The sequence below is a fragment of the Onychostruthus taczanowskii genome, unplaced genomic scaffold (assembly GCF_017590055.1).
Source record: "Onychostruthus taczanowskii isolate IOZ18803 unplaced genomic scaffold, ASM1759005v1 scaffold19, whole genome shotgun sequence".
Classification (NCBI taxonomy): domain Eukaryota; kingdom Metazoa; phylum Chordata; class Aves; order Passeriformes; family Passeridae; genus Onychostruthus; species Onychostruthus taczanowskii.
Window position 1 is genome coordinate 5,100,862 of NW_024499128.1, and position 19,751 is coordinate 5,120,612.

A 19,751-nucleotide genomic window follows, 5' to 3' on the forward strand; every position below is an offset into this window, starting at 1 on the left:
AGCACAGGCAGGAATTTCAGGAAATCCCAACAGCCAGGCAGAGCAGTGAAGGCTGCTCAGAACAGTAGAGACCAAGACACAAGGGTGGAAAAGTCTGACCTGTCCTACTTTTCAGACACATAAAAGAGTAAGATTTCATAGTTCATACCTCTAGTGCAATATATGTATTTTGTATGTATTATATATGTTATGCTACATTGTGTTATGGTACAATAATGCAACCACAGATATATTAGTAAACATAGCCATGGTATAAAGCTTTTTTGTGCTGTAAATGTGCATGGTAAGATGTGAGATTTTGAGGCTGACTGTAAAGGGCCAGAGAACAACTGGCAGAGAATGACACTAGAGGATGTTCAGTGATGCTACCCATGGGAAAGAGCAAAGAGCAAAAGGATGTGTGTGCACAGAGGAGAGGAGGCCAAAGGCAGTATGAGTGTGGTTATTAATGAAATGTAGAGAAAATAATGAAATCTGGAAAGAATGAATTCTGAGGAAGCACTGGAACCCATGAGCATTGAAGACAGATGGAGATTTTAAACATACCATGGTTAATCACACAAATGGTAGGGACTGGAAAAGAATGCAAACAGTACTTAACCACATGAGGGTAGGTTTAATGAGGTGAGGGTGAAGTCCTGAGAATGGGTATATTTATAGTCAGAAACACAGAATCAGGCTCAGTTCTCGATCTTCCCCCCTGCCAGCATCCCAGGAGCATTTCAGGGGATCCATATGAATCCTTACAGCTATTCTTTTACAATAGGTACAATAGGTACCAGGCCTTGGAAAGTTCAGGCCTGTAGCTATTTCAAGAAGAAAAATCCTGGCTGATCAATGCCATGAAGTCTTCAGTTATTGTTACATATTTTAGGCCAGAAGATAATTTCTTATAATTTCTAACAATTCTACAAAATACTGCAAATTGCTTCAACTTGACAGCTGCCAAGCTGCAAGCCAAGTGAACTTTCTTCTTTCTGCACAAATAAGGCAAACAAGAGTGTTAAACCAGTAGTGGTTAAAGTTGTGTACATTGGCTTTAGCTTGGCCTTTTTGCTTTAGAATATGTGTGAGGACTGTTTTAAGCTATGGGTTATGATGTACATCCAAAATACAGCAATTACTCCAAACATCTTGGAGAATCACTTGTTTTTAAAATGGGAAGGACCTTTCATTCTCTCTATTTTAAATATTACTGGATGGAAAAGACATTTAATTTTCTCTATTTTATGTATTACTGGTGTGAAACACTTTAGGTTTCCAGCAAGATGGCCAGGTAATTTCAATAAATGGTACCTGCAAGAAGTGGATCCTTTAATGGATTTTCATGAGCAAAAAGGCATAGATTTGCAAAAGAAAGTCCATTTCTTGAAAGTACCAATGTTCCAAAGTTAAAAGAAGATTTACTAGTGGAAAAATAAACTAAAGTACAAAAATAGAAGGAGGAAATGCATATTGTAAATTAGTCTTCATAATAATGACATGTTTAATCCTGGGAAGAATGTGATGGTCAATTTTTACTTCATTATTGCAGGAATTTTAGATTTCTTTTTGGTATTAATGCATTTGGGGGCAGATTTTTGATTGGTATACTTACAAATACTGAAGTCTTGTTATAACAGAGGTTAGAGCTATGATAGCCCTTATGGTACCAGACACAGGACACAATTTTTTTTTTGGTGATAATTTTTTTCCTGTCAGCTGTGGCAGTCAAAAGTAATGTTATGGCTGGTGATCAGTAGCAGTGCTTTTTTGAGGGTAAATATATATTCAGTCAGTAGCCACATTTTCTCAGATAACCTAAACCTGACAGATTACAACATCATTGCATGAACCTGCTATAAATAATACACATGCCAGCTCTGCCAATGTATTAGCATTTACATATAATCAAATCTGATCTTTTATCAGGAAAACTGGAAAATGCCTGATTTAACAAAGACAAAATTTTGTCAAAAGCATTCTTGATGGCATTCAAGCAAATAAAACCAACTAATAAGCAACAGAAGAATGGAAAGAGTTAAAACTGAGGGTCAAGCAGGAGATCCTTGTCCAGTTCAACATTTTGAGGGCTTTCTCAAAACAGGCAGGAATGACAAACCAGTGGGATTTTGTGGAGCAATAACCACACTCCCCAGTAGCTCACTGTAAACTGTTAAATCTCAGTTCAGAAAGTCAATTGAAAGAAGTAATTTTATGCATTAAAGATTTCCTGTGACACTGATACCTGCTCTTTCTCTTATGAACAGGTCTCTCTAATGAAGTGGGTTTGGGGCTGGAGCTCAAGCTTACTGAAGGTGAGGAGAACGTGTCCATTCCATCAGCATTTGAATCAATTTTGAATGAAGACATTGTGACATTGAGATGTACTAAAATAGATGAGTTTACTTACGTGCACAGGATAGACTGGTCTTCTCTATCTGTGAATAAAGAAAAAGAATCCATTAATTAGGGAGAATGGCTTTTCTGACAGAAGCACTTATATTTATAAGGATTTACATTGAACAGCCCAGATCTTCTAAAATCTGGCCGACCGTGATTAGTAGAAAGTACTGGGTTCACATCTTATTTAATTTGCCCTTGAATTTAAATAACCATCTCTAATGGAAATATTTTGTACAAAAAATGAACAAAAGGTTAAGAGGTCAAAAATATTTTTTGTAAATTCCATTAGAGATGAACTGTAATGAGGACAGCAAAAAGATCAGGCTCTCTATAAGAAGATTATAACAAAATTTCAAACCTGAAACTCAAGTTTTTACTATGCTTATGAACTATGGCCAGCAGCCCACTCAAAAGAAAGTCTGGACAGATAAGGCATCAACAACTAAAATGTTTTAAGCTGGTCATGCAAAGCTTTGACTTTTGAAAGCAAAGCTGTTCAAATACCTGAATAATTTAGCCTGTATTTCATTTCAGACAGAGAGACAACTTTTTTCAAGAGAACAAGTAATTTCTTTAGATCTTCCAAAGAATAAGACAAAACAAGATACTTTAGATTATACAAGATCATGCCAACAAGTATGTAAGTATTCTTCATGTTTTTTACTATGAACAGACCATCAGACACATTTTGGATCAAGAGTTATAAAAAGGAGGACCAAAGTTTCCATTTCTGCTAGGGGAGGCATGTGAGAGGTTTCAGCACACGAGTGTCCAGAGCTCTGTAATGCTGCAGGAAAAGTGAGGATTGCAGCCCATCTCCACAACCTGTTCTTGGAGCAATCCTCCCTGCTTATTCATTTAGAGTCAGAGTTTCTCTCCACCTTCAGAACTTTGACACAGATTTTTCTGCCAAAAGGCATGATGAGCATGTTTGCTGTGATCCATTCTAAAGTACAACTGTTTCCTTTACTTGTAAAACACCAGGGCAAGTTTCCCAGAGAGGTGTGGTATTTCCAGCCCTGGAACTACTTGGAAGCAGACTTAAACAAGGCCTTGAGCAACCAGCCCCAGCCCTGAAGTTTGCCCTTCTTTGACTGAGACTGTCAGTTTGCCTCTACAGACTGTAAAAAAATCTTCTGACATAGGAAAATAATTCCCAGGCAGGTCAAACACATTTTTGAAAAGTGTGCTTAGTTTACACATTTGAGACTTGAGGCAGATAATTAGGCAGAATCCAGTGCTTCTGTATGGTTTGGCAATATTTATCCAAAGCAGAGCCAGCCCCAGCCTTTGCTCAGAGTTCAGACATGAGCTCCTTTTGCTCAGTGTGTGGGGTCACTTGCAGGGATACCTGTCTGGTTGCCCACCCCTATTGCTGACCCTGTATGCCATAAATGCCATGAGATAATTTAAACCGATTTAAACCAATTTATTAAGCTCTCAAGTTGTAACTGCTGCCTGGCCCACAGCCAGTCTAGGAAAAGCATTAGAGGATTCTGCAACGGCTTGGATTGATATTAAACTACTGTTTTACTCCCAGTTCCTCAATAGCTATAACATTAACTGCTTTATTGATCACCACACAACAAATGGTGCCACTTAACTGCTTTGTTTGGTAAATTGGTACAAAATTACTCATTCCTCATTTTCATTGGAGGTATTTGCCAGCAATCAGCGCTGCAGGATTCTTCCACATAAACATTTGGGAGGAGAGGAGCTGTGAGCCATGTTTGTATTTCACTGCAGGCTATCAGCTAGGCTTTCTTTTAAGTTAAAAAAGTTAGAGCATGGAAGAACTTCTGCTAAAAATACATTGTTGTGTAAATAGAAACCATGGGCATATATTGATATTGCATCACTAACCCATAAATATCATAAAGAAAATAAGAGTGACTCTTGATACTGAGTTGCCAGTGGAATTTCTGAGCTCAGGGAACATTAGAAAAAGCTGGTCTCCAAGCCAAGTATTTCCTCACTACTCTTTGCTGCCCATTGCTGCCCTTCTTTTGCTCCTCAGTAGGGGAAGGCTCCCAAAGGTGTCTTCCAGTCTGGCTCACCACAGGGGTTTGTGTGAGTGCCTGTGGAGGGGCACCTGGGAATGTGTAAGAGCAGAGGAAGGATGGGGAAGGTCAGAAGTTGCGCCCAATGTCCTCAGGGACAGGTTAATCAAGGGAGAAAACTCATGTTGGTAAACTGTGCTGTGCACACTAACAGAGGGGGAATTCCAGAGGTTATTCTGTTTCCTGCATCAGTTCTAACTGCAGCTCTAAGGATGAAAGGTATCAGGAAATCCAGTCCTATTCTGTTATGACCTAAGCTGCAGATACTGGTCTCATTTACTTTCAAAGGCTTCCCATTCAATTAATCCTATTTATGTTCTGGAATGTTTCATTCTATATAGAAAAGACTGGCCTATTTTGTGAGTCTGCAATTTTATGTGGTTGGATCTGTCAGAAGATAAAGAGTTGTATAAATAAAACTCCTTAAATATAATTCCTGGGGCTTAAAAAGCAACAAAATAGGTCTTCTAGATTCTAATATCTTTTTGGCTAATGCCTTTTAAGAAAATTTGACCCTACCTGGAAGGTATCATTCACATCTTATATGTCTATATAAGATGTTTAAACATTTATTTTTAATTTTCTCCTCAATTTTTTTCATAGAGACCTACACTTACATTATAAACCTCACCAGCTTTCCTAAACATGCAGCAGAGTTGATTTTTTTCTTTCTGAAATCTGCTTACTTTTTCACCAAACACCTCCAGTTTGCCTGTAAGAATTCTTGCCCCTCTGTTCTTGATAGACCAGTTAGCTCTGCTTAATCACAAACAAAATCAGATGGTTTATCACAATGAAGCAGCAAGTTGGCAGCTTTACCATAAAAGGAAAAAACCAGACTGAAACCATGTTCCCCCACTCACTTACTGCTTCTTTACATTTGTTAATAACTGCACAGCCTAAAGGGGACATTTCTGTACAGTCCTGCTGAGGACACAGTAAACAGATGGCTTCTCACAGCAGCCTCCTTTTCTAAGGCCTTGGGAACTGTGTTTCCCTCCCATACCTCCGAGTAACTACCAGGTTGTTTGTTTTTCCATTTTTAACTCAAGCTTGCATAAAAGTGGCTCCACAGAAAATAATCTCCTTGAATCTGCAGAAAGGTGTAATATATCTTCTTCATGATGATTTACTGCCAGAAAACTTTATAAAGGCTTAACCAACTACACAAAAACTTTGTTACTACTTCTACATAACATGACTTTTCACATTTGTATTGTCTATCACTTATTTTTTGTTTCTGCAGGGATGATGACAGAAGGCAGCAGAATTGCACTTCCTTACTGAGCAGTGCATCAGCTTCACCATCACTGGAGGCTGGCAGTGCTGCAGGAAGGGCAATCCAGCCACCTCCAGCTCATCTTCCCTGGCCTGCACTGCCTCCTCCTTGCTGCTGTGACCGGCATTCACAGACCACACTGTGCCCCAGGAGGGGGGACCCACTTCAGCACAGCAAAACCCAGGGATGGCTTTCACCTGGAGCAGTTTTGCGTCATGGCTGCATGAGGAATCCTGCTGGCAGTGCAAGATTTGGGATGGGGATCAAGCCCTCTGTATGGAGCTACTTCATCCCAAACACATGAGAGAGCAGAGGGTGCATGAGCAGGGGGAAATGTTTCATGATTTTAGTCTCCAAGTGTAGCAGTAATCATCCATAGCTAGTCTGTAAACACAGCCTGGAGAGCCCTGGTAACTCCTGGGGACACACTCACAAGTGCTCTGGTAGAATTCTCAGTCTTTGAGATTAAAGAAAATTAAAGTTTATTCTCATTCTGGCTGGAGATGAGCATCCACGGCTGTGCCTGGGCAAGGATCAAACTGCATTAGTGACATGGTAATCAGCAGATTCAACAAGACACCCAGCTCTCCTGGCTGAGCATGAGACAGCATGACTGTGATTTGCAAAAGGGTTTTAGGTCCTCAGAACCACTTGAAACAAGTGGAAATTTTATCTTTGCCCAGCCAACATCTTTGATAATTCCTGTGTCCTGTGAGATGTCAGCTTTTCTGCATATTTGGAAGAAAGTCTGATTATCTGATTGCTGATAGCTGTGGCTAAGTGTTTTTATCAGAAGAGCTTTGATGGGAGTTAAACATCATCCCTAATGAATACATTAACCAAGTCAGTCTCTGAAGCAGAGGAGGAATGCAGTGTGCACAGCTCATGTTTTCTGCTGGATGTTTGTGCCAACACAGGGGAGGGTGAAAATGCGGAGGGCTGTGATTCCCAGCTGATGAACCTGCAGTGGGACCAGGGATCTGCAGACACAGAGGCTTGGTTCACCAAGAGATAAAGGATCCATGAGACATCTGAACAAGTTGATTGCTCTGGGCCAAGTCGCCCTGGTCATGAAATACCAGAATATAATTCCTCAGTCTCATGAATCTACGGCATATTTTACTTTGGCAAGCAGAAACTATGCAAGTTTCCAGATAAGGAGCAGTACTGACTTTTCACAGGGAAAACATTTAGTGGTCTGATCCATGTTTATGGGTAAGAACTTTTGTTTCTATTCCATTTGGAAATATGCTCTCAGCCCCCTGAAGCTCTCTGTATCCCTGCATGCAGCAGGCTCACTCAGAGCCGTGCTGACGCCCACTTTCACCACCCCAACGTGAATAGAACTTTGGCTGAATAATCAGAGTTATTTTGAGGGTTGGTTTAGTTTCATGCACAAAACATGAGTAGGTTTTTACAAACAAAAGCACAGCTTTAAAAGCAACTGGGGCCCTCTTCAGAGATGGAGAGACTCCAAGATGACATGTGCAAGTAAAACGTGGGTGTCCTGGGCTTGTGCTGGGAGCTCTGGCGGTTCCACTTGCAGGTTGCCGTGCCAGCTGTGCGTGGTTGGGTTGGGAAGCAGTGAAAGAGCATCCTCCTAAAGGTTCACCTGATCACCTACTCCCTCCTTGTTCCTTTCTATTTGCTCTCCCTCTCCTCTCTGCTGGCAGGAAGAATTACAGTGGGGGCACATGAATAAAGAGGAGTTACTCCCCAAAAGCTAATAGGGCCAGGAAATCATTCTGAGCCCCAAAAGAAGTGAATTGGTAAGAGCCTGCACTCTTGCTGCCTCCTCCCTCCAGCAGCCAGCCTGGGAGGCACGGCTGAAGCCATGCTGTTCTAAGTGCATTTAATGGCCACAGTGAGGGCAAACCAACTCCAGTGGCTTCCCACTGCTCAGGAGAATGTGCTGGGAGGAACAGGAGACAGTCAGAGAGAGGGGGGGAGTGGGAGACATCCCTGTGCTGCTTGGATCAGGCCCATCTGGGCTGAGAGTAGTTTCACTTTAGGCAGAAAAGTCATGTATTGTCAGGACAAGACAATTCTGTTTCAGCATAGGCTGCAGTCATACTTTTATTTCCCCCTTTCCTACAGACAGCTTATATCCCTTTTCTATTTATTCCCCCACCTCATTTCTAGAGACAAGTACAGGACCCTGCACAACTGCTGATGGTCTGCAGGAGCCAGGAGCTTCTTCCAGATCTCCTCTCAAGGCTTGCTGCTTAAATAAAGGATCAGAGGGAGGACTGGCTTCAGGGCCTGCTCGGAGCCCTGGACAGTGCTGGATGCAGAGCACAGGGCTCAGCAGGGAAGCTGGACCACAGATATGTGACTGTGGCTTAGTGGGATAACCCCCTGCCAAGTAAGTTTTTTATAACTATGATTATATCACAGAGTGTGTAGGAAGGTCTGTTTTCAGGATATTTTTGTTGCTTTATTGGTCCTCCTCTGCTGCACTGTCGCTCTGCCTTCTGGGATCCACTTAAATAAAAGGATTGAAGTAGCTCCAGGAAAGAAATGTCATAGAAGCCATAGGAAGGAAAAAGTCCTAATCCTGGGAAGCCCTAAACTTCAGAGCCGAGCCTGTGAATCTTGCTGAGCCATAGTTGTCAGCCAGAATTTCTGTAGGGTCAGGGTCCTTATAAGGGCATATAAACTTCAAAATATTTTGTAGAGCTCCTGGTTTCCTGTAGCACCCATGGTCGATGTGAGACGCTACCTAGTCATGCCCTATATTCTGGAGGTGTTGCAGCCTCCTATATCCACCACTTCAGTTTTTTCATCCCTAAATGACAGTTTTCCCTTAGAACAAAGTCCCCTCAATCTGTCAGAAGTGACTGCAGGAGGAGGAGAGCTCTGTGAATTTTGGAGGTTTGTTTGCACCCTTTGGTGCCTGACTGCTTTCCCGCTGCCCATTGCCATCCCTGCGGGAAACAGCACATCTCAACTCAGGGCTCAAGACATCAGGCTGTAGGGAAAGTAGCCCCAAAACTCTGTTTGAATCTGCTTTGCTGGGGGGAGAGGGCAGCAATGCTGACAGATCCAGCAGCGCTCACAGCTAACTTTGGAATAGTCTCCACTAGTAGAGAGGGAGCATTTTCCATGCCCGTATTTGCCAAAACTATTTGCTCGACTTTGAAACCTTCCCACATGCCTCGACACAGATGGGTGAAAGGATTGTTTTTCCTTTTTGAGTCACAGCGTTTGTGGACTGCTGTTCCTGCCAAAGAATTCCTCTGAAACTTCTAGAAAGGCAGCGCTGCCCTCTGTGAGAGCTCTTTCCTGGCTGGCTGCTTGCAGGAGCACACGTGGAGCTCCCAGGTGTTTGTCTGGCTGCTTGCAGGAGCACACGTGGAGCTCCCAGGTGTTTGTGGCACCCCCAGGCAGGGCACACGTGGAGCTCCCAGGTGTTTGTGGCACCCCCAGGCAGGGCTTGCAGGGGCTGTCCTACCTTGCAGCATGCTCCTGTAGGCCGTGTCGGCGATGGCGTAGATGTGTGGTGGCATCTCGTGCCTCTTCTTGCCCTTGTACATGTCAATGATCTTCTCTGAGTAGATGGGCAGCTGCTTGTAGGGGTTGATCACAACGCAGAAGAGACCCGAGTAAGTCTGCAAGGGAATTCAAATAAAAGCTGGGCTTAACATCACGTGCCATGTTCGGGCTGGGAAACACAGGCATGGGCTGCAGGGTATTAATGGGATTTCAGCGGCAGAGCTCCTTTGTGTTCTGCCCAGGGTAACAAAGGAAGCAGAGATTTTCTGAGTGTATGTGCATGGGTGGTTTCTAAGTGCACAAATCATTATTGCTAAGAAGGGAGCTGCTGGAAAGCAGGTGAATTTAGCAATCTATAGAAACACCATGGCCTGATGTTAGAGCTCCTTAACTTCAGTTATTTTCAATACATAACCCATACCCTTATCACACATAAGGGTATGGTGATAATTGTAATAATGAATATTTATATGGGTATTTTCTTATCAGAATATGATGTAAATATCTGCTCAGGTAGGCATCAAATTTTGTGAACTGAAATCCTAGGTAAGAAGCTTGTATTGATATTTGAAGGGTTTTTTTTAGAAAAAGCTTCTATGAACACCACGTAACACTGATGATTGATGAGAGTCCTTAAATAAAATTGCTCAAGTTCCAAATAGATGCCTTGAGAGACTAACCATGCCTTTACTGCATGACTTTTCTGCAGGAAACTTAAGGAAAAATGTGGTTTGTTTAGAATTTAATAGAGCTATTAATAAAAAAATATATACATAAACAAACAAGAATGTTGGCTGCCAGCTGATAGGTGTTCATCCATTCTGTCTTGATTTTTAATTTATTTATTTATTTTAAATTTTCCTTTATTTCAAAATATTCCAGCTATTGACCTGGACCAGAAGTAATACCATATGATACTAGATGAAGAACCATATTTCACAAACAGTTGCTAAAAGTAAGAAATTTGCAAGGGCATTTAATTAAAAAAAAAAAAAAATATATCCCCAAAATAAAAAAAAAACCCAAAAATAAACAATTAAAAAACCCATCAAACCAACAAACACCCAAGTTATGAGAACATAATTCTCATATTAGGAGAGTGTATGTCATATCAGGCAGGAGTACTGTGATATTTAAACTGGCCTGTGGAAAAAAAAAGAAATAATGGAACTATGCTGTTTCTGACATAGGCAGAAGTGGTTTGTTTGTTTTTTTTAAAGAATATTTATTGTTATTTATTTGATTTTGTTGCCGTGTGTGTGAAGCAGGGCCCTGTGGGTGCCACGCCGAGCCCCGGGGCTGTGTCCCAGCGCGGCCGGAGCTGTCCCCGCTCCCCGGGCCGCGGCTCCGGGCTCAGGGATTTCCCTTTCCTGACCATAATAGGGAAGGGCCCGGCACGGCCCGGCACAGCGAGCACTTTATATGGTATCAGCACTCAGGGCCCGAGCCCGGCACGGCACGGCCGGGCTGCTCCGGGGGCTGCGGGGACCGACAGCCCGGCCCGGGCCTGTGGGAGCCCGGCCCGGGAAAACCCAGCTGAAACCCCGCCGGGTCCCAGCACCGCCAGGCTGAGCCCCGCGGTGGGGAACCGCGCGGGTTCAGGTTCACTGGGGCACAATGAAACCGTGCTGCTCATGTCAAAATGAGTTTAGTGTTGCCAGGGTAACACACTTGGAAAGGGACAGTTTTATCCTAGAATGGCCACCAAGGCCCTTATGGTAAGGACAGCAAGGCATTTTTTAGTAGTATAAATAGATTAACTGTATGCACTCAGCTAATCATCCCCACCCAAGGAAAAAATCAGGAGAGGAAATTAAGGAAATTATTTAGGCCTCCCTTCCCCGAGACTTCGAGGTCCTTCCTGCCTTGCCACATGCAGGGCTGTTTGCACACCCAGGCGCACAGTAACACAGCTTTAAAGAGCTAATTTTGAGGCACAAGAAGCAGGCTATTAAGGCAGAGCAAAAGCTGGAGCTGCTGAAGTTCAGGAATCCTCCTTTCTAACTGGACTGTGACTGACATGATCTGTCACCTCAGGAAGTTTAATGAAGCCCTCTTGTTTTGGCTGATTGTAGCTCTAGGTGCATGCTTTGCAAGGATTTGGGGGAGTGGGATTAATATCGATGACACTTTGACATGGCCAAGTGTGTGATGGAAGGTGGGGGCACTGAAGCTTCCATGCCTTAAATCCTTCTCCCTGGGGCACAGCCTGTCTAGAGAATGGCTGAATTTCTCCCCAGAGGGTCTGGAGGAAGAACATAATCTGAAATACCTAAGGGATACTTCCATGGGAGTGTTGAGCTTGGGTATCCCTCAGATTGCTGCTGCTGGGTATTTACAAGGGACTGGCACAAATACACATCAGCATTGTAAATATCTAGGTTTGGGCAGAAGAGTTCCAGCATGCATATTTAGCTTTATGTACCAAAGACATAATTTTTCACTATTAAGTGAAGACTGAACAAGTAGTGCCTATGAATACAAGGAATTTGATTCTACTCTCAAATCCACTGAAGTTGCATTGCTGTGTTTTTCATGCCTGTGTAATAATTTTTGGGGTAATTTTGTGTGGATAAAGCAGATTCTTTTTGTTCTGAGAAATGTGAAACATGAGTTAGTGGCTCATGTTTCTTCTTGCTCTTCTACCTTAATTATCTGTGATGAAGCAAAAGGCTAGGGTGTTTTTCTAGTGTACAGTCACCCTGTGAATTTCTGCACTGAATCTTTTTATTTGATAGTATTTAATGTAAATGCAAGGAGGAGATGATTTCTTTTTCCAGTTGGATTTATTATTTTTCTTTAGCAGATTTGGGAATCCCCATTTGCATCAGTGATGCTCTGCAGAGAAAAATACTGAGGTCATGTTTTCTTTGAATATGTGGGATTCCAAGGGATGCAAACTAGGCAACACATGGCAAAGCCAGGAGATGGTTGTTTACAGTTAGTTGTGCAAGTGGCTGAGACTTAAATTCTCTTTTGACGCCTCCTCTGTTTCTAAAAAGGTATGGCAGCATCTAGTAGGGCAGCACTGTGTAAAGCTTGGCAGTTTCAAGCAGGTTTTGCATACTGAAAATACAAATAACTTGTTGCACTACAAGTCAAATTAATGTCTTTGAAATTTTTACCATCTTAAAATTTAGTCTCTTGAGAAAGAAAACTTAATTTCAGGTACGCTTCCATTTTTGCCTCCATGAAGAACTCTTTGATTTCTAATTGCATTATCCATTCTTGGAAATTAATTTCCTCTTTCTGTAGAAAGTGAAAATTCCATAAAGTAAACATAATGGAAACCCTGGAACAGCTATGCAGAGTGTTGCTGAGAACAACAACAAAGAAATACCCAATCCCCCATTTCATCCCACTAACATTCTACTAATTCTTTTAATTCTTGCAACAATGCAGAACACTTTCAGAAAAAGTCTATTTTAGTCATTAAGGCTGCATGTTCTGATATAATAGCACGTGGGTCCACATGTTCACCTGCAAACCTAAAATCCAATAAATTCAAAAAAACAAAAAGATGGGAACTCTAGCTTCCTTCAGGAACTTGATAATGTGCATTTTAATACTTTCCTGAAGGAAAGATCTTGAGGTTAGCTCTTTGAAGTTACACATAACAAATAAGTCGTTTCTTTGTTGTAGTCCATATAACTATCTTACTTTTTGCTTAATTTCCTACTTTCCAATTTAGCATTCCTCATAATAAGACCTTGACTACTGTTTCTACTTAAGCTCTGTACCTTCTTTCACTCATCAGTGGTCTGTCATGCAAGTAAATTTTTTTCATAGATTGAAACTGTAGATAACTTCTGCAGCCCAGCAGAGGGATCCTTCATGTAAAATCAAAGATAACAGCTAAATTCCTTGGAAAAGTTTTGGGCTTTCTTCCTGTGCTGTTTGCTAACTGTTGATGTGGATAGATAACACGGTTATCAATGTTAAAGTATTCCTGTGTTAATGTACTTGTGAAGACTGAAAGATAGAATAATCTTGCCATAACTCACATGAATATAGAGAAATTATAATTTGTCCAGGCTTGTCTGATCTGTAACTTGATCAACATGAGTGACAAAAAGGTTTAGTGGATGCATGACTTTGCCTCAGTGACACACTGGTACATGCAAGTACTCTTGCCTGAATTCCAGTGGGTTTGTCCCTTTATCCACATATAAGGTTTAACTCCAGCACTACCAGACCAGAACTTTTCAGCTGCCTTTCAGTGGGAGTTTTGCCTGAGTAAAACTACATGATTTGCCTTTTCTGTGTGCTCTTTTTGCAAGTTGCTGGAAATTTTTTTTTTTAGGTTTACATTGAATTAATTTAAAAGTCCCTATCAATTTTTTTCCCCAGAGCACGACTCAGATTTTGTTCCCCTATCAAAGAGTGCTTTCCAATCCAACAATATTCTTTCAGAATCTGTAAATGTTGTGAAAGAAACCTTCATGTGTTTTAATTTCATTAAGTAAAGAAGCAATTATCAAAGAAGCAGGAGAATCATGGGGAATAAAGTGAAGTTAGAGCATTTTTGGGTTAGGATGCCATTGCTGGGGGTTAGTACTTGCGTGGCAGTGTTACACAAGGCCTGTATCCCAGACAGTGCTGGGATCCACCTCGCTCTCCGTGGGACGTGGTCACATGCAATGGGAAATGCTCTGTGTGTGTTTGGGTCTACTCACATAAATTAGACCTGAGAAGTATCTCTCCCTTAGATTGTGCAGCACTGAAGCTTCATTGAGGCAAGTCAGCTCTGCCATGTCCTCCACTTTGGAGAACTTTGGAGGGTTCATCTTCTGGATGTCATCCTTGCTCAGTGTCACTTTCTTTCCATTTTCTGCCAGTTCAACTACCACCTCATCCCCTTTCTCTTCCTTGATACTTGCTGCTTCAAATCCATGTTTCTCTGATGGAATCCAAACCAGTTTCTTTGCTGACCAGTCAGCCTGGGCAAGTGGGTTGTTGATGAAGTTTTTGTCCACAAAGAGGAATTTCTCATCATCGCTGAGAGGTTTTTGAGCCATTTTGACTCAGCAGACACCTGTTGAGGAAGCAAAATATTCTGCTTTAAAGAGATAAAGGAAGGCAAATGTGGAGACATTCCAGACAAAACACATTTGTCAAATCTGCCATGCAGTAGGTCCAAAGCACCACAGGTCCTGTGTCATATCTCACATTTCCATGTGGACACTTAGTGCCTGTGCAATGAGACTGTCAGAACTGTACCAGGGCCACCAGCTGAACACCTTCCTGCAGCCTCAGCTCTTGCCCACCACAAAGTTTATTGAATTCAGACAAACACAAAATTTCCCATCACCTAAATGCTGTTGGGTGCATACTGAAATATCAGTGCAATAATGAAATAAGCAGTGGAAGAATGGTTCCTAGGCTGTGTACCAGCAAGGACAGAAATGAACCTTTCTTGCAAAGGACTATTTTCAATCACTTAATACCGTTTCATTTGCAGAAGAATAAGATTAAGACAAGGTCAATAGAAAAAAGGAGAAAAAAAATGTTGTTGTCAATACTGCTGGTGAAGGAGAAGGAATTTAGAGCTAGCCCCTCCCCAAGGCTCGGACAGTAGGAGCTGATAATTTCTGAAGGGTAAACGTCTGTCACATGAGAGAGAAGAAATGGAATTGCCTCAGCTAAAAGATACTCTGAACCATGATGGTCAGATTGGAAGGATGATGGATCTGTGTCATGCAGTTGCCCATGGATAAAGCAGCTGGATGTATCTGCCCCACAGGTGAAAGCAGGGGAGAGTTTAGGCTGCTTTGCATGCTGCTGAGACAGCAGGCAGCTGCTCTCCTGCTCTGGCCACTGAAGTTTGGATGTGGCTGCAAGATCAGTGCTGATAGTGCTGGAGCTTTGTAAGTGCTCTGCTCTGTCCCATGCGGGCACAGGTCTAAATGCAGGAAGGAGTACTCAGGGGATTTGTGGCTTGCTCCAGGGCAAAAAGAGCGTGCTGGTTGGGAAACCTGCTGTGCAGTGGAGCAGAGAGGAGAGCTGGGGAGAGCTACAAATAGTGTGTGCCCAAGAAAAACATTTCTAGGAGACAGAGGCTGTTTCATTTCCTTATTGAGAATGAGTTTAATATTTACAGCATTCAAACAAACATGAATCTGGAGGGAGCTTGGAGAGCTGACTGCTAAAGATGTCAGCAGTCAACCCATAAGCAGGACAATATTTGTAAGGACCAAGCTCTGTGGTATGTAGCCAAATGGACACACTGTGCTCTATGAGTACCAGAGCTTGCTTTCCAAATATTTGTCCCTGAAGCCTTCCCACAGATTAAGGTTTTTGTGCAAGGCCACACTGCATGAGGGGTCTGAGAAGGAAACATGGATCATGAGGAAGGTGACATAAAGCTTAAAAACAAAACTAGGATTTTAGAGATGCCTAAGAAGGTTAGATGATATTCTACTGAAATCCAGTGGAAATTAGATGCCTTAGCTCTTTAAACTCCTGGGACAATTGTCTTGTCTTAAAAGAAGTAAAAAAAAAAAAAAGGAACAAGATAAATGTGCTTGTTCTAGAGCCTTGCCTGGAAATCCCAAAGAGGACAATTCACCCAGATAATCCATGAGGGTGCAATGTGTGAGGGAGACCCGTGCACTGCCACTGGCCCCTGAGCAGTGTCCCCACTGTTGAGGCTCTGCGAGGGAGCATCTGTAGGATGTGGCCCTCTGCTCGCTCCCAGGAGATTCTTGGAAGAGAGCAAGAGGAAACTATTTGACCTCTGTGTGGATTAAGGCAGAAAATGCTCCCTGGCTGCCAAGAGGGCTGGTAGAGCTGCACAGTTCCAATAATGGAGATGGTATTCTCTCCTGCTGAGCTCTCCAGCTGGCGGCTGCAGGGGGAAGCTGCTGCACAGGCGAGCCATGGAAGCTCTGCCCATCCCAGAGCTGCAGCTCCTGGGGCACGGGGCTCAGGGAGCAGCAGGAGCTGCCCTGGCCTCTCCCACTGCTGTGGCAACAGGCAAGGCACATTCTCCACCCCACTGCCCCAGCAGAATGGCAGGAACTGCTGCAGCAGTGGAGATGGGGATTTCAGCCCATCCTATGGCCAGAAGAGAGCTTGATGGCCTGCTGAAGCATCAGAAAGGTTGGATAGTGCTGGCTGTGGCTAAATGCCAGGTGACAGCACTTTTATATCAACAGGAATTAGGTACTGCTCTCAGAAACACCAAAATTGAGACTGAACTGCAGAGCTGAGATTCATGGGGTGAAATCCTGCTATTCTGAGGCCGCCCACAGAAAATTATGATGAAAATCAAACTGCCAAATCATTCTGACCATCCACCTCAAAAACCCAGCCATAGCTAAAACTGTTGGCCTGTTACAAAGCATGTCACAGAGGGACATCCCAGAGGTTTGTCTGTTCTGTTGCCCAAGGACCAAGGAGAAGTTCCTTTCTTTGTTACATGCTAAGTCAAAAACATCTTCCACAGATTCTAGCATGAAACTCAGAGCTGGTCTGCCTGCATTTAACTGCCTTCTCCTACTTCTTCCTGTACATACATAGCAAGGTGCAGAAAGTTTTAAATTCAATCTTTTTCAAAACAAGATCCATTTGGAAGGTATATAAGGTGGAAAGAACTGCAGAACTTGGAAATACAGGTTCTTATTCCCTAGATCCAAACACTAGGACTAGTTTGAATATGGTAAGAATAGATCCCCTACAAGAACTAGTGAATAGGCAGTCTGGATCCCAGAACTACTCTGAAACACAATGAGGAGAAACCATGGATTCATGAAAAGAACTTTTCGTGACTGAACCGCTGGAATCTAAGGATAAAGTTTTAGCAGCTTCTGACTATTGCTGCAGTAAAAAAGGAAATGCAGTTATGAAGTGTGGATTAATGGCTATTAATTGATTTTATTTATTAATGTGCACTATTCACATTCATTATAAAGGAAGGTCTTCCATCTGAATGAAAGGCGTAGGATATAAGCTCCACAAACTCAACTAAATTTGTCCTGGTGAGGACTAATGAGCTGCTAATGAGATGCTGAAGCTTTCTGATTAATAATTGGCACTATATCTTCTGGTCCATCTCTGATCAAGACTGCACTGATTGATACTGGGAATATTGGCCAAGGGGAGAGACTCCTTACAGCCTGCTGAGAACATTCCCTGGGGAGGCAAAATCGACCCTTTAGCCAGTTCCTGGGTTTCACCCATAGGACTGGCTGAGAGAAATGGAGACCCCAATCCATGTGCAAGAGGTGGTAGGAGGTTCTCATCCATTTAGCCCAAATCATGTACATGAGTATACACTTTATACCCAGAGGTGAGTTATCCTGAGAGTGGGAGGAGGAAAAGCAATCACATAAATAGTATTGATGTGAAGTTTCTTGCATTAGAATTGTGCCAAATTACACCTAACCTGATCCATTTGTTGTACTTGTCTAGCACACAAACATACATGGATACTTCCACAGCTATTCCTGTCTGCTGATCCACTGTGGAGACATCTATGGAGATATCTGTCTGACCTTTACTGTCTTTTCCCTTTTCATGTTAACGACTGAAGCTGAATGCTGTCTTTATAATTAGTTTATCCTGAGTATATTATTTCAAGGATGAAATATAAATATTCCCAGGAAGTGCACTTTAATTAAAAGGTTATTGGCCAAGCAGAATTGCCTCCTGAGTCAGAGCTTGGAGAGACTGCTTTTCTCCTAAGGAAAAGATAAAGGACACTTCTCCCTTCCTCTGCAGGATGTGCATGTTAATATAAAGCCTTATTACATCTGTAAAGGGAATAATTATTGCAACAGAGGAAAATATAACCAAATATTTAAAAAAAAACAAGTCCTGCTCTCATGAGTAATTTCTGATGGAAGAGTGCAGCAGTAACCTGCTCTTGACTCAAACTGCATTATTTGGGCTGCAGTAATTCTTGACTATGACCTTTCCAGTTTCCTTATCTTTTACTTTTCCAGTACGTAGCTGAATCATCCAAATGACCACTGCTTGGAAAAAAAAGATAATCAAAAGATAATCTAGGGGTGAATTCTAACCTTGTGTGGGGAACCAGAATTCCCCAGCATTGACAGCTTTATCATGAGAACTGCTCTCAATCCCTCCTGGCCTTTCACTTTTTTTTGGTAATGCATTCTCCATACACTTCAATCAAATTCTCCGTAAGTGCCTCATTTTATAATAAAGTTTTCTCACCTTTTTAAATGTGATTTACTACATAACTGTAACTAAACACTTGATTAATTTTCTAATTTTCAAAAGAAATTTGCCCTAGTTATTGCCAGTGTTATAAACTGCAAAAACCAGAAAGGAAGGGGAAAAAAAAGAGATAGATTATCTGGAAAACACCAGCTATTTCAAATTCTTGTAATGGCATTCTATTAAGTGAATAAAATTCTGTATATTGATTATAATTCACAAATAGTCCATAGTTTTACTGTTTGCACAAGTTGGAAAGCTGTCTGTAGCTCTTGGCTTCTCCTGAAATTAACATACTTAAAAGCCATCAGATTTGCAACTAATAAGTCTCTGTGATTTCCAAAGCATTGGGATCTCTGCATACATCCCCACGCTGCCTTTTATGGAGATGTTCTGCTCAATACTCCCCGTTCCGCAAAAATGTAATGATAACAAATTCAAAACAAATACCTTTTAGGGACTAGTGTGTCAATTGCAAATGAGATAATAAAATTCATTGTTTACATCCAAGCGAACACGGCCAGGGCAGAATCGGGCACTAAACTGAAGTGACAGCTTCATCAGAGCTTTGCTCTCGGGGCTTCATCAGCTCAGCCCCTGCCTGAGAGGCTTCAGGGAAGGGGGAGCTTGGGGAGCTCAGCAAGTCAGTCCACGCAGACAATCCTGCTGCAAACTGCCTGTCAGGGCACAGCTGGGAGTGAAGGGCAAGGTGGGCTTGTCTTTCAACAGGTGTAGTTTAGAAAAAGGTTTTACTAATATGGATATATAAGGTAATGACAAGCCTTCTGATTTCTCTTATATTGAAAATATCTCATGACGCTTCTTAATTATGCAAACATGTATGCCTGTCACATAAATATCAACATTTTTACAGGTGTGCATGCTCACAGACACAGACACGCACATATAGGTGAAAGAAGCCCGTGAACCTGTGGGATGGTGCTGAAGCTGCTTTCTGCACTGCCATCTACTGTCGTTTTAATTTACTTATGGGATTTTCTTATACGTTTGTTGCTTTATTTTCCATTTTAAAAAAAGGCATGCCACCTTTGAAATTACTGTAGTTCAGTAAATTGTCAGATAATTTTTGCTTCAAATTTGTTCCCAGCATATTAAAGCATACATATGTAATGCTGGGCCATTTATCCTTCTTCTAATTTTTAAGCATTTTTCCTCTTTAAAGAACAAGTTACTGATGAACCAAATATTTTTTAATTGGTTGCAGTTTCTTTCAGCAGTCCTTTATTAGGACTGAGAGATTAGGAACATTAAAGAAGATCAGCATCTCAGGTTTTTCATTCCCAAATGCAGGAGTGATGGTTACCTGCAGCAGCTGCCAGGACCACCTG

At 42.1% G+C, this 19,751-nt stretch overlaps 1 protein-coding gene across 3 annotated transcripts in view; it reads right to left on the reverse strand.

Moving 5' to 3' along the window:
* Positions 1–19,751, reverse strand: part of MYH11 (myosin heavy chain 11) — a 54,387-nt gene that overhangs the window by 34,176 nt on the left and 460 nt on the right. For all 3 annotated transcript variants that reach the window (XM_041401917.1, XM_041401916.1, XM_041401918.1), the window contains exons 2-4: positions 13,896–14,254; positions 9,179–9,335; positions 2,393–2,420 (exon numbers count right to left, since the gene is read on the reverse strand). In XM_041401917.1, the coding sequence (XP_041257851.1) occupies positions 2,393–2,420; positions 9,179–9,335; positions 13,896–14,237 (527 nt within the window). In that variant the 5' untranslated portion in view covers positions 14,238–14,254. The remainder of the gene's footprint in view (positions 1–2,392; positions 2,421–9,178; positions 9,336–13,895; positions 14,255–19,751) is intronic.